Source organism: Pelobates fuscus, chromosome 3 (genome assembly GCF_036172605.1).
Source record: "Pelobates fuscus isolate aPelFus1 chromosome 3, aPelFus1.pri, whole genome shotgun sequence".
In the NCBI taxonomy this organism is placed as follows: Eukaryota; Metazoa; Chordata; class Amphibia; order Anura; family Pelobatidae; genus Pelobates; species Pelobates fuscus.
Genome location: NC_086319.1, coordinates 404725958 through 404747442, shown reverse-complemented (window position 1 = coordinate 404747442; position 21485 = coordinate 404725958). Strand labels below are relative to the sequence as shown.

At 42.5% G+C, this 21485-nt stretch overlaps 1 protein-coding gene across 1 annotated transcript; it reads left to right on the top strand.

The window, feature by feature from the left end:
* The first annotated feature begins 1410 nt into the window (after positions 1-1410).
* On the top strand, positions 1411-11494 carry LOC134601951 (olfactory receptor 5J3-like). The gene is made up of 3 exons (XM_063446457.1): positions 1411-1428; positions 6677-6766; positions 10547-11494. The coding sequence occupies exons 1-3, from the start codon at positions 1411-1413 to the stop codon at positions 11492-11494; spliced, it is 1056 nt and encodes a 351-aa protein (XP_063302527.1).
* The last annotated feature ends 9991 nt before the right edge of the window (positions 11495-21485 follow it).

The window sequence follows — 21485 nt, the reverse complement described above, 5'->3', positions numbered from 1 at the left end:
AATTGTCAAGAGTCTGGAAGCATAAAGCCACATGAAGCACAAAAGAAAGCAGCAATGTCCTAATCAGGCTGTTCCCTAAATTAGCCCTGACCAGAATGCTTAGATAATAAGGACATCCCTATTTATTTGCCAGCTGTCATGAATGATGCACAGAGAGTAAATTAAGTTAAAGTATAGAAGGGAGTAACAAATATTCACACACACTCAATGCTGTTTGGACATAGCCATGGAGTGAAATCCCCAAAATTGGACTGGACACGTTGCAATGCTCCAAATAGCAGTGGTCGTTGGCTGCCAGTACCAGTAGCTCTTGGCTTTTCAACACCTTTTTTTATTACTCCTAATTGTCACTTCTACAGAGCCAACAGTACCTGTCGTTGTAGTAGTAGTAGTAGTAGTAGTAGCTATGTAGCCTGCCCCACCTCTTTTCTGACTCTTCCCTTATAAAACAGCCTTGTGATGGCTGCGGAGTTCATGGTTCCTCCTCTTTGCCCTGGTAAGATGACCCAACACTCTCTCTCTGCTGAATTACTTCCCACAAAGTTTGCACTTTGCGAGGTGCCCATCTCAAACAAAAAAGTGTATACAACCTTTACTGTGGTGCAACATATTCGCCTCTCTCTTTTGGGATGTCCCTGATGATGCTGTGGGTGGATGAACATCAGCAGGAGCACAACAACTAGAAGCTGGCACAGTAGCATCTGCACTGGTAATGTGGCTAGTAGTACCAGTGGTAGTGGGAATGTTGGCACAGTTACACTGGTGGTGGTAACTGCTCCACTGCGAGAAAGTGATGAGGTCCGAGAACTAGAAATAGAAATATTTCCAAAATAATTTTGAAGAAATAGGTGGTGTTTTACTATGGGTTGAAGAAGCACTAGCTGGTGCTACTATCACAGAAAATGGAGAGGAAGGGGAAAACTGTGCACTTGTTGCTGTTGAAAAGGGAGGAAAGCTCCCGTATAAACCTCTGCCTCACCCTCTGCCTCATAGCTAAGCTTTTCATGAGCCAAACTAAATGCAATTCCTGCAAGGCTGAGGGTAAGACTCATATCACCTCCAAAACTAACAGACAATGCTGACACTTCTAAAGGGGTAGCATCTCGAGTGTGATCTATGTTTTGAAAAGTAATACTTAAAAAAATTATAATAAAATTTACTTTTTAAACATTCGCTTGGCAATAAACATTAATAGTTAACTTGTCCTGTAGTGAAACGTGTGTATTTTTTTCTCATAACATTGTAGGGAATCAAAACTGCAATTATCAGTGTAAAAACAAACACAGTAATTAGTCTATTGGTAATATGTAGCATTTCCTTATGCGTTCGGGGATTGAGGAAGAGATTCCCCAAGCATGATGGGTAAGATATATAAAAAGGTATTTGATTATAGAGCTGGCAGTCAAAGGAATGGACCTGATCCCAGAGGTAAGAACATCTCACATCAGATAAATATATTATTATTGGCGTTTTAACTACACTAAGCATAATATAGGAACCAGAAGATGTGCCCATTTAGTAAAACACATTTTACACCTTTAGAAAAAACAATCTTCAAAAACAAAAGAACAAAATAAAAAAAAACAATATATCATAAAATTATTTAAACAATACACACAAAATGCATGGAAGAGGAAAAGTTAGAAGTCTATGTTGAAAATTAATATGGGTTATAGTTTTAAAGTGAAATAGGATTCTGTCCAGTTATCAGCTTATTGTATTACTATTTGGACACATAATGCAGGATGGAGTGCAGTAGGTTAATAGAGGTTACAAATACAATTTATGATTGAGGAGAAGAGGCTAGGAATACAATGTAGGATTGAATAGAAGAGGCTAGGAATACAATGTAGGATTGAATAGAAGAGGCTAGGAATACAATGTAGGATTGAATAGAAGAGGCTAGGAATACAATGTAGGATTGAATAGAAGAGGCTAGGAATACAATGTAGGATTGAATAGAAGAGACTAGGAATACAATGTAGGATTGAATAGAAGAGGCTAGGAATACAATGTAGGATTGAATAGAAGAGGCTAGGAATACAATGTAGGATTGAATAGAAGAGGCTAGGAATACAATGTAGGATTGAATAGAAGAGGCTAGGAATACAATGTAGGATTGAATAGAAGAGGCTAGGAATACAATGTAAAGGGTTGTTCAGAATTGGGAGGTCTGCACTTGCAGAATCTCTCACTCTGAATCTAAAACACCAAAAATACCCTCCAGTAGTGTCTCGGGGCATAACCCCTATTTATCAATGATATAAAATTGTAACTCCCTCCAGAGACAAGGCTCTGTATGTAGGTGTTATCTGAAAAGAAAATAAAGTATGTATACTCTGAGGTTGAAACACTTCACCACTTGTGGTTAGATTAGTAATCCAGAGCCTTTCTGGCTAAGTCTCTGACTATAACAATTAGCAAAAATCCAGTTCACCTATTTTATCATGCTTTATTCAAATATGCCTCTGTAGGGGAATTGGATAAAATATAGTTACATTAGATCAAAAATACAGGACAAGGACATAATTAAAGTTGCTGTATGTAGGTAATATTGTTGATGAGTATAGCTGATACAAAGTTGATATATTGGCTCAAGAACAATAGTCACTTTTGCACTAGATTAGATAAGTATCATTCAATAGATAAAGCCCCAGTGGGATATTCTTGCACAATTGGAATTAAGTCCAATTGTGTAATGCAAAACTAGAGACAGATACTTTCGAGATTTACATAAAGAAATGGGGAGAGGGGGGTAAACCCTAGTTAATTAATTCAATGAAAAACAAAACAAAAATAAATCTCAAGAGTGTATGTGTCTATGTGAGAGCAAACAATGTCTATGCACATGGGTAGAACACTATCATACCAGAGATGTCAGTCTGTCATTATCTTCTACAGTTATTTTAATTCATTTTTTGTGTGGTTTGGGCATAGATGTCAGCTTAGTGTGAGAGTAGAATTTTGGGTAAGAGGTGCCCTCAAAGGCACATTAGCCTCTATTCTATCTTGATTAGGCCACTAGTTACTCTCTATTTATTTAGACTTATATGAACTATTTCTCTCCTCCACTTCTAAGCTGATAGGGGTTGCAGTAGCACACCAAGTTAACTATAGGTGTCAGCTCTAACGCACATATACCAGAAGAAATTTATATCTATATATATATATATATATATATAATACTTAACTTAATTAGTTAATTGGCAGCTTCCCAAAGTAACCCTTCCCAGTGGGTCACTAATAGATATATGTATAGAATGTAGAAAAAATGGGATACAGCTGCAGACCTAAAAAGATAATAGAAAGAAACAAAATAACATAGTGTAGTATCCTGTAAAACTATTTGTGACACACCAATATGGTACACTCACAGGATATCAGGATAATATGCGCCTGTGGGGTGCCTCCCCCGATAGCAATGGGGGCTCAGAGAGATCCTACTTTTTTCCTCCTTGTAGCGTTATTTCAATGTATAAAGGGAGCAGGAATAAGGAAGGTGGTAAAAAAACTATTTTATTGCCAGTAAATTAAAAGGTATAAAATACCAATATAAGTCCTACACATTTCATTCCAGTATAGGAACTTCCTCAGGGACTTAATAAAAAATGTATTTATACGTTGAAATAACACTACAAGTAGGAAAAAGGAGCATCTCTCTGAGCCCCCATTGCTATCTGGGGAGGCACCCTACAGGCGCATATTATCCTGATATCCTGTGAGTATACTAATGCACATATAGTTGCGGTGATTGAAACTGCTACCCCTATTTTCGCCCTAGTATTATTAACTAATCATGGAATCTTAGCCCAGCATAACTATACAGAGTAAACATATCTGTTTACCTATTTTAACTTACTATAATAAAAATTAAGTCTTAAAGGACCACTATAGTGCCAGGAAAACAAACTCATTTTGCATTCAAAGGTACAAATTTACCAGGGGCCATAGTCAGCAGGTAGGAGGCGGGCAGCCAGGCCTCTCCAATGCCCAGTGGCGAGGCGGGTTTTGCCACAGTGCTTATTAACTTATTAAGTTCATACAAAATAAGCTGGGGAAGGTTTCCCTTAGCAGGGGTGCCAACGACAGGATGACCTGCCCGCAAAACTATAATTATGTCAGGAAACCGACCCTTACCGATTCGTAGAGTACTTCTTCTCCCGTCCTCCCATTCAATTGCGGAGTTCAGTGGGACCTATAATGTACTGTGCTGGTTGTCCTCCGGCCCTTTGATATTCAGTAATCATTATACATTGTTCACTTCCGTCGGAACGTGCATGCTACGTCATGCTACACCCCGTCAACCTAGGTTAGGAACAGCATTTATGTTTGATGAGAAATATAAAGTTAGGGACATAATGTAGATTTGAATAGAAGAGGTTATAGACATGATGAAGGGTGGACGAGAAGAGAACTTGTTGGTCCTTTATAAATAATAATAATACATAATAATATAGTATAAGACTGCAGAGGCAATGTTAGGAATATTGTGGGAAAGTTATAAAACTATCGCCCACACTTTTACACCAGATTTTTAATACATTTTATTACATCTGTTGGATTGCTTCATTTGTTGATTATTTTTTTTTTGCACTGTAACCATTATTTTTTAATATGATTTTTTGCCACTATAAATTTCATAAATAAATTTTTTGATAAAAAATGGTGGAATTTACTATTAAGAAAATTGTCCCTTTTTATGTCACTTTAAAAAATATGATCAAAATGTAACCACCACTTTTCCGAACACGTTCATAAGTATCCCCAATGGTGCAGTAGTGCAGAGAAGAGCACATTGAAAGGTACCAGGGATCTGTTCAGCTACAAGATGTGAATGTGATTCCAGCTCCACACTGACCACTAGAGATGAGGTTCAACTCCAGCTCTCTCCAGTAAAGGCAGGAAAAGGGAGGCTGGGTTGACATTTTTAAAAAAAAATATTAATAATCATAACAACAACAACAACACTTTAAATTGTGTGTGCAACAAAAACAGAAAATATGAGAACTACTGAGTTCCTCACAGCTTTTGTCTGTTTTCAGAGTTCTCATATTCTCGCTTTTTGTGGCAATGCATTTGCTTCGGCTTTCTCAAAGTTAAAAGAGTAATCCAGCCGTGGACCCAGTGTTCACTGTGCCTACAGGGGTAGCAGTTACACCCTGCTGACAATGCACAAAGCAGGCCAAAATGATCGCTCTGGGTTTCTGTATCTCTCATGCAGAGATAACTTGCTGGCATTTCGGTTCTGGACTGCCCTTATGGGTGGAATTAGTCTGAAAAGCCTTGGAATAGGTTGTCTCTGTAATGTCACAAGTGAGCAAACACTAATTTGAGACCTGAACAGGGATTTACCAAAGGGAAAGCTATTGTTTTTCTCTAAGCTTGTCTGTTCTCATATTATCTGTTTTTGTCATAAACCATGTGTGCCATTCATATGTTTTTCCATAATGCAATTCCCCAGTTTAGAGGTACTACAGTGAGGCAAAGTTGTCAGAATTTAGTTGGGAAATGGTGCTGACCACCATTAAGTAGGAACCCACATACAGAGAAAAACACAATACAATAAGGTAAAAGGGAAAAGGGAAAAACATGTATACACACTGATAAAGCATAAATGACGATAACACAAATGTAAAACAAATAAAGTTGGGAACCTCAGTATACAAGGCTAGCAATGGGATACAAGACTGTATGGATGACTCAGGTTTCAGGCAATGGGCTAGACCTTATGGGACTGTGGCCTCCAGGATACAAGAGGACTCCAGCCTTTTGGACACAGAGGCAGGCTTCAAGGACTCCAGTCTTCATGATACCTAAAGAGCAGAGGCATAACTAGAAACCACCGGGCCCGGCGCAAATATTGCCCTGGGACCCCCTCCATACGTCTCATCCCTCCTTCCATGTGTCTTATTCCTGCCCGCACCCTAACCCCCCATGTGCCTTCCCCCCACCCCTAGCCTGTCTGTGTGTCTCATTCCTACTGCATCAAATCCCCTCCATATGTCTAATTTCCTCCTTCCCAGAGAAACCTCTGAGAGATGCAAGAAAGCAAAATGTGGGGTCTGACCGACTATAAAACAACTTATTTTTGTGAAATGTGTCAATTTTCTTGTTGCTTCCATCTCTCTAACAGCCCACCATCCTCCTGTCATTATGTAGCAGTGTGACATGTCCCCTTTCTGCTACACACACTGCATCCAGCTCTTTCTCTGTCCCAGTCTGCAGACCTGGACCTCTGCCGGCTAGTAAAACAGGAAGGAAAGGAGTGGACAGTGAGTGCTGATGACAGAGGATTCAGAGTTTGTGATTAATGAGTGAGAGAGCTTGGGGGCTTCTAATATGGCCAGACAGACTATGCTGATGGATGGAAGACAGAGATTGACATAGAGTTTGTGCAATCTTAAAAAAGCATTCTGCAAGTGTATTCCACCAGATACAAGACACCTGGAAGGTATAGCTGTAATCTTTTTCGTCTTTAGGATTCTATGATTAGGTCCAATCAGCAACAGGCCCAAAAGACTCTTAATCTAGCACTGCTTGTTGTATCTACCCCAAACAGAAAATGTAATTCATTTGAATGTTATAAATAATAAACACTGCATACCATTTATTTGGATTTCATTCTCTGCCATACAAGATTCTGGTTTTCCATTTATGGTGTCTTTTCTCCCACTAGGGAAATAAAAATGGTGGCAGCATCTGGCAGCTGGACTCATCGGCTCATTGTAAACAGCGGTCACAGAGACTAACACTGGCATCTGTAATAGTAAGTGTACAGAATACACTGGGAATCCACTGCATTAAAACCACCGTCTGAACTGCAGTCTTATCTAACCCACTTTAATTACCAAGTTCAGCAGCAGAAGTTAGTGAGTTAGTGAGGTTTGCAATATAGTGACTCCTGCTTAGAATGTATTAACTGCTTAACGTAGCCTCCTCCACTACATTCCTCAGTCAAAGAACTCGGGAATTATGAGAATGATAAAAATATAACCGATATGTTAAAAATCATTCTAAACAACCTGTGAAATTACCACCAGTCCTGAGTCTCTGCTAACCAGCGCACATTTAATAATTTTCCTACTAAATAGTGTCCAGAGCGCCTCATTCCCACTCTGTCACTCACTATAGGGAGAGGGCATGAAAGTGGCACATCTGCTGCATGTTATCCTATCTGGTTGGTCAGTGCATCTCTGTCATCCAAGAGACAGCACAAGCGAGGGCAGACAAGTGGGACATATGACTCAACGCAGGGCCAGATTAACATAGGGGCTGATGGAGCTGGAGCTCCAAGCCCAAGCCCAAGCCCAAGCCCATGGAATAGGCCCATTGATTTAAAAAAAAAACTTTTAAGGTTGCCAGGTATTTCTCAGGTATTTCCTAGGGTTGACAGGTATTTCTCAGAAGTATTTATCAGGTATGTGAGCCTGCCTAGCCAGTGCCGGTATTGCAGTAATAGCGGCAATACCAATGTCAGTCTCAGTATAAACTGAGATTAGATGCAATACTGGCTGTGTGTGTGTGGAGAGCGGTAGGGATAGGAAGTTACAGCTTCCTCTTTCTACTCACTGATTCGTGGGGAGCAGCTCTGCCCAGAGAGTTCAAACAGCAGCTCCCAGTCTGCAGAGGCAGCCAACAGCTCAGGTAAGTGAGGGATGGGGGGAAAAGCTGCAGGGAGACATAGGGACACAGACACTAGGGGACACTGTGAAACATGGTGACACTGAGTGTGAAGAAAATTGACTTTTAATATTTTCTTCTTTGTATTCTGTTGTTTCCTCCAATTATTGCATGGTTATTGAATATGGGTTCGGTAGTTTGAAACTACCGAACACCGACCACCCTCCTGGCTCATTACGTTCAAAGGAACCGACTAATTAAGTGCTCCCTGGGCGGCCGCTGTTCGTATAGCCAAACGCCACGTGGAATAACAGACCGTGGCCATCTTGTTCGCACGAGGAGAGTCAGCGGGACTTGGTTGTCGACTGTCTGGAACTAAAATCGGACACTCGACCGCACGAACCACCCCTGAAACTACCGAACGCCGGCTTCTCTTATTTACCGAACAGCCAGAGGAGCGCCATTCGGTAGTTTTGTTCGTACGGACCAGGGGAGCAATCACTCCTATGAGCCAGGAGGATCCATTCAGTACTTTGTTCGTTTTTTGCCTTTTTCTTAATTGACCGACCGCACACGCTGAATTCGTGGAACTGTTTGGGCAGGAGCCTCGTGTGTGGTCGGTAAAACATGACTTCCATACTTTTTAAGAACGCCTGATCTGGGTGAAATTTGGATATGTTTGTCCCCCAGATCGGGGCTATCAGGGGATATGTAATTTGTGGGGATACCTTGTGTGGAAAGGGGTGTTCCGACTTTTTGGGAAATTGTGTGCCCTCTACCTGGAGATAATTGATTTATTCCTTAACTTATCTCAATATCTCCCAGGCAGAGGGAAGGCGTGTATTACTGTAAAACTGTATGATGATTGGTTAATGTCTTTGTTTGCTGTGGGAGGTCCTCTTGCAGGAGGATTTCTCATAAAAGCCAGTGCATTTTCAATAAACCTTAGTTCTGTTACACCCTTCATGAAGTCTAGGCTTATATTTGGGGGATATTCTATTTGCTGGGGAGAATCGTCTTGGAAACTGCATTTATCTACTTCATTCCTCTACTCCCTGCTGCAGCTATAATCACTTATGCTCAGCTATTGGGGAAAGGATAGAAGACCGCAGCACCATAACCACTGCAGGTCTTAACACTGAGACACTAGGGGGCACTGAGACGCTAGGGAAACCTGGAAAACATAGGGACACTTGGGAACACTGAGACACCTTGCGGCACTTGGAGACCTTGGGACACAGACACTAGGGAAAACTGTGAGAGATGGGGACGGTGAGAGACATAGGGACACTTGGTGACACTGAGACATTAGGGGGCACTTGGAGACATGGGGACACTGAGACACTAGGGGAAACTGTGAGACTTGGGGACGGTGAGAGACTTGGGGACGGTGAGAGACTTGGGGAGAAATTGGGACACTGGGAGGAATGGGGACACTGAGACACTAGGGACACAGTGGCCCCATGTTTCCCACTGTCCCTGGTGTCTGTGTCCCCATGTCTACCAGTGTTCCTAGTGTCTCTCAGTGTCCCTAGTCTCCCAGAGTCCCCTAGTCTCTGTGTCCCCATGTCCCAAAGTGTCCCCTAGTGACATGGGGACATGGTGACACAGACTCAGAGACACTGGGAGACATGAGGATACAAACACTAGGGGACACTGGGTGACATGGGGACACTGACACACTAGGGGGCACAGATAGACATGGGGACACTGGGGAACACAGGGAGACATGGGGACACTGGGCAACTTTGAGAACTGGGAGACATGGGCACTCCCTAGTATTTCAGTGTCCCCATGTCTCCCAGTGTCCCTGGTGTCTCTCAGTGTCTGTAGTGTGTCAGTGTTTCCTAGTCTCCCAAAGTCCCCTAGTCTCCCAGTGTCTCGGTGTCCCAATGTCTCCCAGTGTCCCCATGTCTCCCAGTGTCTCAATGTCCCCTAATATTAAAGAACTCACTGTGATAGATTTAAGCAGGTTTATTGGACACTGCAGTGTTTTGACCTGTACCCAGGTCTTTATCAAATCTTCAGTGTCCCCTATGTATTACAGTGTCCCCTATGTATCACAGTGTCTCAATGCCCCATGTCTCCCAGTGTTCCTGGTGTCTCTCAGTGTCTATAGTGTCTCAGTGTCCCCTAGTCTCCCAGTGTCCCCATGTCCTGATATCTCACAGTGTCCCCACGTGTTTCAGTGTCCCCTAGTATAAAAGAAAAAAAATCTCAGGCACTCACTGTGATAGATTTAAGCAGGTTTATTGGACACCACAACATTTTGACCTGTACCCAGGTCTTTATCAAGTCTCCAGTGTATCCCCTTTGTATCACAGTGTCTCAGTACTCCATGTCTCCCAGTGTCCCCTCGTGTCTCAAAGTCACTCAGTGTCCCCATGTCTCCCAGTGTCCCCAAGAGTCTGTGCCCCAAGGTCTCTCAGTGTTCCCTAGTATCTCAGTGTCCCCATGTCTCCCAGTGTCCCAATGTTTCTCAATGTCCCCTAGTGTCCTAGGAAAATGGGGACACTGGGAGACATGGGGACACAGACACTAAGGCACTGGGAGACATGGGGACACAGACATGCCCCCTTTTTGGGTATGTTCGCCCCTTTCGGCAGTTCTGGTTATGTGATTTGTGTCAGTGGCCCATCCTTTTACCCCATCCCCAGGCTTACTGCATTACTGGACACTGCAGCTATGTACAGTTTTTTATTCTTAAGGGGCTAGACAATATGATCCAGACACCTTTAGAAATGTACCATGGAGATGCCAACATAATATTTTATGGCTTAGATTGTGATGAAGGGATAGACTGTCTTTGGTTCCTATAGATGTAAATATTTATCAACACCTGCTAAATAGATCCAATGTGTATTCAACAAATATGGAAAAGTATGTGGAAGAATTGATATAAAGAAACTCTTGTCATTGTCCTCAGGCATCACAGGGGCAAAACCGAACACGAATCACTGAATTCCTGCTGCTGGCATTTGGTAAACGTCAATACTTCAATGCGCTCCTTTTTGTTCTGTTTCTGGTATTCTACCTCATATCCTTACTGGGAAATATTTTGGTTATTTCTTTGGTTGTGATGAATCAAAGTCTCCATTGTCCCATGTACTTTTTTCTCAGCCAGATGTCCGTGTCGGAAATTCTATTCACCAGCAGTATTGTGCCAAACATGCTGCATCTCGTTCTGGCTGGAGGAGGCAATGTGTCAGTCTCTAGATGCATTATCCAGTTTTGTCTTTTGGGTGTGCCAACTATTGCCCAATGCTTTATCCTAGCTGTGATGTCCTTTGATCGATATGTCGCCATTTGTAATCCTTTCCACTACACACAAATCATGACCTTCAATCTACAGGTTCGTGCTTCCATTGGTTGTTGGATGTTGGGATTTTTATTGAGTCTTATTATCTATTTTTTTCTCCATGAGTTAGAATTCTGTGATTCCAACATCATTGACCATTACTATTGTGATATTGCTCCAGTGTTAAAACTTTCCTGTTCAGATACCAGGCCCGTGGAGCTATTGACATCCTTGCTTTCTGCTCCTCTTGTTCTTTCTCCATTACTCTTTATCATTGTAACGTACACTTCCATTCTTCTCACCATCCTGAAGATCCCAACCATCAGCGGGAGACAGAAAGCGTTCTCCACCTGCAGTTCCCACCTGAGCATTGTGTGTATGTATTACGGCACGCTAGCAACAATTTATATATTTAAACCCAAAGACAGCTCATTGGATGTAAATAAGACTCTGTCTTTGTTATATACATTGGTAACTCCATTGCTAAATCCTATTGTCTATAGCCTGAGAAATCAAGATATCAGAAAAGCTGCTGAGAAATCCATCCAAGTCAGGAGGAAACAGATAAACATTTAATATATTAAGAAATACATCCAGATGTAAAATATGAGGTGGAAACAAAATGAGAATTCATTTTCAAATTGAATTCCAAATGTTAGGCCGGACTGTAAAAATTCAACCCCAGTCAACTATGGTTACTGTTTGGCCATTTTGGCCTTAAACTTGAAATTCACCTTCAATTACTAAAAAATATTCAATTTAGTGAATAATCCTAATCCTAACACTATGTATTGCTTTTTTCATTATGTTTTGATCATACTCTGCCAGAGCAGTCATGTAACAAGCTGCAAATAGCAGCAGGAATAAGATCATAAAAATATCCATCATACCCATAAGTAGTGATGTCCCGAACTGTCCGCCGAACCGTTCGCGAATTGTTCGCCAGCGAACAATAGCATGTTCGCGGTGGGCGAACATACGCGATTTCCGGTCCGCCCCCTATTCGGCATCATTGAGTGAACTTTGGCCCGGAACCTCACAGTCAGCAGACACATTCCAGCCAATCAGCAGCAGACCCTCCCTCCCAGAATGTGTCTGCTGACTGTGAGGTTCCGGGCCAAAGTTCACTCAATGATGACGAATAGGGGGCGGACCGGAAATCGCGTATGTTCGCCCACCACGAACACGCTATTGTTCGCTTGCGAACAGTTCGCGAAAAGTTCGGCGGACAGTTCGGTACATCACTACCCATAAGGCACTGCTGTACTGATGACATTATGTGATATTTATCATAGTGCCCAGGCAGCAAGAACTCCTGTTGCAGACCTGGACTGACACTCACGTTCACAACCGTGAAGATTCCATTCTAGGAGAACATTCCTAGAACTCCTAGAAAACAAGTTTTACACAGGCCGTTTACATTTCATGAAGAATATAGGGTCACAAAAGTCACACTTCTGTAAGCAATCCGAATGCTGCTGTACGTTTATAAATTGCTTAAACTAACACCCACCGTGAAGGTTTACATAAGGTATTTAACAAGTCGAATGCGGCTGATTAGTGTTTTTGAGTATTGTTTACAATATGCAGGGCCGTCTTTAATGCAGAGCAAATGGGGCAGCTGCCCCGGGCCCAGTTACTCTTGGGGGCACAAAGCAGCTGCCCCATGGGCCCCGCTGCCCTCAACTATTTTTTCCCCATGAGGCTGCCAGCCCGCACATTAAAGGGACACTATAGTCACCTGAACAACTACAGCTTAGCTCCCTGCAGGCAATCTAATATAAACACTGTATTTTCAGAGAAAATATTCAGAGAGGCAGAAATGTTATACCCCAAAAACTGAACTTCATGTTGATCAAATACGCATTTCTCAGGTTTACAATAAAGACCATTTTAAAGCAAAGTTTGTAAAACTTGTTTGACATGATCATGAAGAGTTTGGATGTGGGGGGGGAAAATAGGGATATCATCCAGGTATACAAGCACAAAAGAGTAAATATAGTCTCTGAGTACATCATTAATTAAGTTTTGAAATATGGCCGGAGCATTACATAACCCGAAGGTCATAACAAGATATTCGTAGTGCCCACTACCATCTTCCATTCATGATCCTCCCTAATTCTCACCAAAATTGTACACACAAGCTTAGTGAAGATCTTCGCACCCTGGAGTCTATCAAAAAATTTGGATATAAGGGGAATGGGATAGGCATTTTTGATAGTAATCTTGTTTAATGCCCTGTAGTCTATACAAGGTCGTAATTCTCCAGGAGAAATAAGAGCCCTGCACCAGCAGGCGAGGATGATTTACGTATATGGCCTTTACTTAAAGATTCCTTGATGTACTCATCCACGATTTTACTTTCTTGTGGGATAGGGCATATACTGCTCCTTTAGGAGGCATAGCCCCGGGCAACAGATCAATGGAACAATCATAAGATCTGTGTGGAGGAAGAGCATTAGTCTGACTTTTACTAAATGCCTCTCTAACCTCCCAATCCTGAATTGAAATTTCGGGAGTCAGAGATATAGCAGCTGGTAAAGCAACAATGCCCACTTTTTTAGAAATGGGTAACATGCAGCTTTCCTGACAGTCTCCACCCCATTCCAGTATTTCCCCTCTAGTCCAGTCAATATGAGGGTTATGCTTGGTGAGCCAAGGGAACCATAATACGATGGGACAAGAAGGGAAAGTAATTATCTGGAAAGTAATGTCTTCCTTATGCAAAGCTCCTATCGTAATGTAAATAGGCAAGGTCTCAGGGGTAATAAGAGGTTGAGATAGAGGTCTCCCATCAATAGCCTCAACCGCTAGAGGTGATGATCTCTCCTTGACTGGTATAGTGTGTTTTTTAACAAAATACAAATCAATAAAGTTACCAGCCGTACCTGAGTCAACCAGGGCCTTGCATGAAAAGTTCTCCTTATTGCAAAAGGCGGAAATATCAAGGGGAAATCTGTTTCGGTAATTATCCATTGCACCTAAGACCTGTCTCCTTAAGGTTCTTAGGTGCAGAAGTTTTCTGGATGTACAGGACAAGCATCTCTCATATGCCCTTTCTTGCCACAATATAAGCACAGACCCTCTCTTCTACTATACTGTTTCTCTGCATAGGTTTGGGTTCAGACAGCGTTGAGAGGTCAGGTACAACAGGTTTGGAGAATCAAGGTGCTAGTGACATAGTCAAACGTCTAGTTCTGTTTATAGTAATTTCCCTGGTCCTGAGTCTATTATTGATCTGCATCACATAGGTAATAAAGTCATTTAAGCCTTTAGGTAGATGTTTGGCAGCAATTTCAGCAAGTATAACTTTGGATAATCATTTTTTAACCCCTTAAGGACACATGACATGTGTGACATGTCATGATTCCCTTTTATTCCAGAAGTTTGGTCCTTAAGGGGTTAAAAGCAGTGATTAATCCGTCCAGTGTTAGTCCAGTCTACCTCAGATGCCAAGGTACGAAATTCTATGGCATAATCCAAGATAGACTGGTTCCCTGGTTTGATATGCATTAGCGCAGCGGAGGCATCTTCCTCTGTGCTCAATGGTTCAAACGTCAATTTGGTTCAAACATCAATTTCGCCAGGAATTCATGGTAACAATGAGCTATACTCCTATTACTTTCCCACAATGGATTAGCCCAGTTTAAGGCCTTACCTTTAAGTTGGTTCATCAGATACCCAATCTTAGCTCTATCTGAAGGAAATGAACCAGGTGAAGTCTCAAAGTGGTACTCAATCTGATTGAGAAATCCCCTACATTCCTGGATATTACCAGAAAAATGCGGGGGTGGAGATAAGGGGAAAATAGGTGCCTTCTATACTATAGGTGGAGGTACATTAGGCAGTGGTGACATAATTGGAGAAGCCTCAGGTTGTAAATGAGCCATCCTAGTAAGGAGCATACTAAAAGCCTGGGCAAATTGATCCATACGGTCACGGCCAGATTAACATAGGGGCTGATGGAGCTGCAGCTCCAGGCCCAGGCTCAGGCCCAGGCCCATTTAAAAAAAAACATTTTTTTTTTTTTTTTTTTTTACACACACTATTCTTAGCTTTGCTACCTGACTGGTATTTTACTGGCACAGACGGTATTTGAGGCTGCCTGGCTGTGCAGGTATTGCAGTAATACCGGCAATACAAATGCAGGTATTTTTCTCAGTATAAATGGAGATTACTCTGCAATACAAGCACCGGCCAGTAGGGGTCACTGTGTGTGGAGAAAGGCTGGGATAGGAAGTTACAGCATATCCCTGCCTCTCTCTACTACTCACTGATCTGTGGGGGAGCAGCTACACAGCAGATCAGGTAAGTCAGGGATGGGGGAAAGGCAGCAGGGAGACACAGACACTAGGAGACACTGGGAGACCTGGGGACACTGAGACACTTGTGGACACTGGAAAACATGGGGACACTGAGACACTAGGGGACACTGAGACATGGGGACGCCGAGACACATGGGGATGCTGAGACACATGGGGATGCTGAGACACATGGGGATGCTGAGACACATGGGGACGCTGTGAGACATAGGGACATTCTCCCAGTGTCCCAGTGTCCCCTAGTCTCCCAGTGTCCCCTAGTCTCCCAGTGTCCCCTAGTCTCCCAGTGTCTGTGTTCCCATGTCTCTCAATGTCCCTAGTGACCCAAATGTTTCAGTGTCCCCATGTCTCTGTGTCCCTAGTGTCTCAGTGTCCCCATTTCTCCCAGTGTCCCCAAATGTCTGTGTCCCCATGTCTGTATTCACAAGTGCCCCAATGTCTCCCAGTGTCCAAAACCCTCTCAGACACACAGACATGAGGACACGGGGAGAAATGGGGACACTGGGAGACTGTGGGACTGGGTGACATGGGGACACTGACACTGACACTGGGTGACTTGCGAGACTGAGACACTGGGAGACAGGGAGACACTGGGAGCAATTCATCTATACAGCAGAATCAAACTGTGAGTAGTTTGTTGGTGATTGTACAGAATTTTCTCTTATGTCACTCCTTGTGATTTACATCATGTGATGTCATTCATAACTAGTTATACAAATGATTAAGGCTGGTATTTTTTTTCCAACAAAGGTGGCAACCCTAACTACTCTCCACATACTGTTGCTTAAATGAACACTATAGGGTCAGGAACACATGTATTTCTGACCCTGTTATGTAAAAAACACCATTCTAGCCCCCCTGATCCCCTCTTGCCTCCCCAAATATAGTAAAATCATACTTGTATTCAAGTCGGTAGATGCTAGCTTTGCCTCTGCACTGACATCACCAGAAGTTGTGGTCTGAGCAAATTACAATGCTTCCCCATAAGATTGGCTGAGACTGTCAACTAGGCAGATCAGGGGCAGAGCAAGCAGAAGTCAAACATAGCCCTTGCCAATCAGCATCTACTCATAAAGATAAATTAAATCAATGCATCTCTATGAGGAAAGTTCAGTGTCTGCAGGCAGAGGGTAGAGACTCTGAATGGCAGTGCAGCACACTAGGCAGCACTGCCCCAGGAAGCACCTCTAGCAGCCATCTAAGGAGTGGCTAGTGGAGTTATTTTCTCAGAAAAGACTGTGATTAATGTAAAAAGCCTGAAGGGAATGATTCTACTTAGACATGATTCTACTTAGACAAGTGACATGTGAGTGCTAGGGGACAGTCCTTAGAAAGCGTGGAGTAGGCGCATCATTTGATGCATTTATGCCAGGCTGGCCTTCCAATTCTTTGGACAAACATACCCCCCTGTTTGGGCATGTTCACCACTTTTGGCAGGTCTGATCACGTGATTAGCGTCAGTGGCACACCCTTTTACCCTGCCCATTGACTTCCTGCTTCACTGGAAACTACTATTAGGGGGTATGGATTTACTTGAAAGATGAAAGCATACATTTGAGAGAGATTAGCATAGAGTATGTGTTTTCGTATAGCTGCATCCTTTCCCTCCAACACCATCTCCATCAGATCTACGACGCTAGGGAGGTATAGTTGTTTTAGTCGATATGATTCTGTAATTAGGCCCATCATAATTGTCAGCTCCAGGCCCACTGGGCTCTTAATCTGGCATCGCATACCCTGATCATTCTCCTCTGGCTTTATCTCACAAGCAGCTATCTGCTGACACAATTCTGCAGGATCTATGGCCCTGTCATAATGTCAGGATTACAAGTTGATCCAGCACGCAGTACTGTGTCACACCTAGGACTAAGGATAATGTATAACCGGACCTTAGAATGTCCAGACTTAACGTCTCCAAGAATAGTCAAAATACTTGCCGAGGTCAGGGACACAGAATAAGACACAAAGATGAGGGAAAGCTAAAAATTATGGATACCAGATATCAGGGAAGTCAAAACAAAGCCAAATACAAGAAAATCAAAATGCGGGAACACACTCTCGGATAACCATAGGCATGAAACCACAACAGGGCAAAGAGCAAGAGGAGAGTTGAGTTTAAATACCCCTGTCATGGATCTGATTGGCTGTAACCGGCCTTTGACCCTAAAGGCAATTACCAGGTGTGCATGATTGCTGCTGAGCACAAACCCACCTGTGGATTTGATTGGCCATGCACATTACCTTTGACCCCAAAAGTAATTACCAGGTTTGAATGATTGCTGCTCGGCACAACTTTTCCTGTCAGGACAGTAAATGCCATTAACCACATTATTATGTTCAGATGAATATGTGACAATTATATAGTTATTCTTTTTTCAAAATTCTTGATTTTGTTGGGTTACAAAAGAATTATACACCATATGATACGATATACGATTTGCTTTTCAGTCATATTGAAAAGGTGCAATAAACAAGGTTTCAAACATGAAAAGAGCAGGACTTATCACATTCACATAGATACAAATTAACAAATAGGTTGTAGGTTCTGGGGATCTGAGTCTCCCCTTGTATCACACATTATTTCTATGTTTAGCTGTAAGGGGTGGTCAGAAGATTTTTTTTTTGCATTTACATGTCACAAACATGTATCATTGTCCCATATACCTGGGTGGTATGGTGGAATCTGTTTAAGAGAGGTCAATGGTGAGGAACTAAATCATGAACATATATGTATACATCGTTACATCAGTAAAAAGAAGTATATATACTGCTGATGGGTATGTTATTGTGATTGGAAAGAGAAACATTAAGGATCTCTCTCTGTAAATCTTCATTACCTAAAGCTCAAGCTTCCTTCTCCCCTTACACATAATATGAATAAAATAGAAGAAAAGAGAAAGAAGGAAGGGAAGATAGTCAGAAAACGGGAATCGCGGTGAGTCAAGATAAATCAGTATGATGAGACATACAGTCTCAATTTTGTAATAGAATGTCTGCAACCAAGGAAAAGGCATGTCTCCATCTAGCCACGGGTCCCAGATTTTGGGAAATGATTTAGGAGTATCATGAGTTTGAGAAGTAAGTCTACCAATCTCTATATTATCCTGTAATTTTTTTTTTTTTTTTTTTTTTAATTGTTTGTAGCTGGTGAAGGAACCAGTCAAGTAGCCTATACTTACCCTATTAAGGGAGTCCCACATGCAGAACAGGTGCATAGGGCTTGGCACAAAGGAACCACAATACCTCCAGTGGTTCAAGCCCCATGTTTCTATTGTAACATGTAGCAGATACTTATAACGCGCCTCCAAACATTGGGGTTATATATTTGGGATGTGGGTGGAAGAGCCCTGGGGGGATCCACCAGTGACAACTTACTTCACTGGTGACACCCACAATGGGCGAGCCCACCTAGAAAAGGGACAGCCCGGCGTCAAGCACGCTAGGCTGACAGACCTTTTCCAGACTGGCCTTCAACATACAGGACCTGCAAAGAGTGCAGCTGAAGTTCTCTCTGCATGGACCTGATGCTAGTGGGACAGTGCCGGGGAGAGAACCGGGGCCTACCTTGAGTTCCGCACTGCAAGACCTGCATCTGAACTACTGGCTCTGATGGCCGACATGTTGAGTCCACCACAGATCCTTAACTGACTCTCTGTGGCGAAACCAACCTCGCAGCTGTCCACTGGAGAAGCCTGGTTGCTAGCCTCCTGCCCTGCGACTATGGCCCTGGGATGGATTGCCTTAAGACACTGCATTTGGACATAATGGATCTTTGGTGTCTGGCTGCTGGCCCTTTAACTCCAAGGGAAAAGGGTTTGTACTTTTAAATTGGCACTTCGAATGCCGTCGAAGTGCCTAAGTAGTCGAAGTGGCTGCCATTTGACTAACGAACACGTGGCGGCGGCCATCTTGACTCATTCCATGCGGTCAGCGGTATGTGTGGCCAAATTCCTGGAACTGAAATCGGCTACACAGTTCCGCGAACACCGCTGAGCTTTACCTTCTCCCGCAATGGTTTTGCAGCCGCAGATACTAAGTCCCGTTCGAAAATTCGAATGGGACTTAGTAGTTTTTCAGCCTGAAATAGACCGACCGCACAGCCCAAATCTATGGAACTGTTTTGGGCAGGAAAATGTGCTTGCGGTCGGTCATAAAGGGACCTCCAGCTAACTTTTAACCCCTGGATGGAATAGGCTGAATTTTGAGTATGTGTTTATTTCTCACATGCCGATTATGAAAATGTATGTTTTATGTTTGTGACATGTATATTTTAGAAGTTATAAATATTGTGCAAAAACTGTATTCCTCTGCCTGTGATAATGAGATTACCCATTGTGTTCAGTAATCCTATTACAGGCAGAGGGGAGGATTTTGTGTGGGAGTGGGTGTGTATTGTACGGATTGATTGGTTGTTCTGTAAAACCCTGTGGGCTGTACTATGTTTGTGGATTGGGAATAAAAGAGACTATGTGCCAGTACAGTCAGATTCTGCTTGACCCTCAAAACGAAGTGTTGTCTCGTTATTGGGGGAATTGGATTGTATACTGACTGCCAGGAGTCTAAACCTTTCATATGGTTTTACCCGTTCGGCTGTTTCCAGGTTCGTGTACTTTGCAGTTCGGGAGATTGGTACTTACAGTAGCTGCCTGTGTATCTGGAAAGGGGGATATCGCCTAAATGGTTTTTATCCTGTGGGCAAAAAACGGTCTGTTACACTCTCCATAAAGTATGGGCAGAAGGTCCCAACCAGGTGTATGCAAACACACAAACATAAGCACCATGCTGCAGCGACCTGCGGCCTCCAAAATGTTATCCTCACCGGACCATGACAATAGCCTGAATGGTTCAGAGGAGATTCTGGAATAGATGGTGGAAACTCACAACCAGACATCCTCCCACAAAGATGGAGGGATAAAACAAGCTGACATCAGTCACCAAGCAGGACATTGTCTGTTTCAGGAGATGAAACAGATGCATGCAGTGGACCTAGACCTGATATGGGCTGAAGTTCAGGCAGTGACTGGAGTCACAAAAGCCTCAGAGGAGGATATCCTAGACTTGAGACATGGTAAAAGACCTCAAAGAAAACCGTCCAACAAGTACTATCCTCTAATACTACCTTTACCACAAGAGTGGACCTGGCAGAAGATTGTAACAGACGCACAAACATTAAAATCAGGGGCATTATGAACTCCAGTGACGCAACCAAACTGCCACACTATCTCAGGCGTCCTGAGAAAAAAAAAATATATATATATATATAATAGATCGCATTAGACACACTCGATTTTCATCCTAGTTCTCTATATGTTACTCTACACACATAAAATAGTTTGTTCATCTTGATTGAGGCTAACCTCCCCATCCAAGTGATTGACAACCCAATCTACATTTTTAGCACGTGAAGATTGATAGTCAGTAGGTCTGCTGGAAGTGTTCCCAAAACGTATGTTTATGGGTTGAACAATGACGCACATTTGAGTGAGAATGGTGGTTGATATGAATGGGTAGGGCTTCCATCCTTTCTATATTGCCAGAGATTATGGCATATTCTAGGGCCAAGGGTCAGCAAGGATTGTAGATTATCCATTATGGAAAGGAACAGGTCATTTGCTGTTTTAGATTCCTCACTCTGGATCTGTATTCCCTTATTGCCAAGTTAGAGCTAAGTGACTGCAGAACTGGTTACACTGACAGGGCAACTAGGATGGGAGAGAGGAGAGAAAAACCAAAACAAAACCACACACACAACTCTTGTAGGTTATTCCAAGTTTAAGAGGAAAGGGGAAGTATATTTGCTGTGGAAATGAAATCGTGTTGTACACCTCAAGGAAAGTATGTGGATATAAAAACCTTCCTGGTTTTTCTTCCAGTGGTTGAGGGAAATAAGTATTTTATCTAGATGTCTTCTTGGGTATAAGGCTCTCCAGGTTGATATGTCTATATTAACCAAAAGCAATATGCAAACTGACTTATGGTTTCTTCAGGGTTTTTTTTAAACCACTTCGGAAGAGAGTGATCAGATTGATCTAGCAATTAGTCCTGGAAGACAGCCATCTGGTAAGGGATCTTGATTGGGTCCAACAGGGGCTTTAATGTGTTTGAGCTGTACGCTTCATTCGGCTTTGACTTTTCATAGAAGTTGCTAGTGATTAGCTAGTTGTGAATGATACAATACAAGGATAATATTATTATAACAACCAATACACAAAAATATATATATATTTTTTAAATAGTTTATTTTG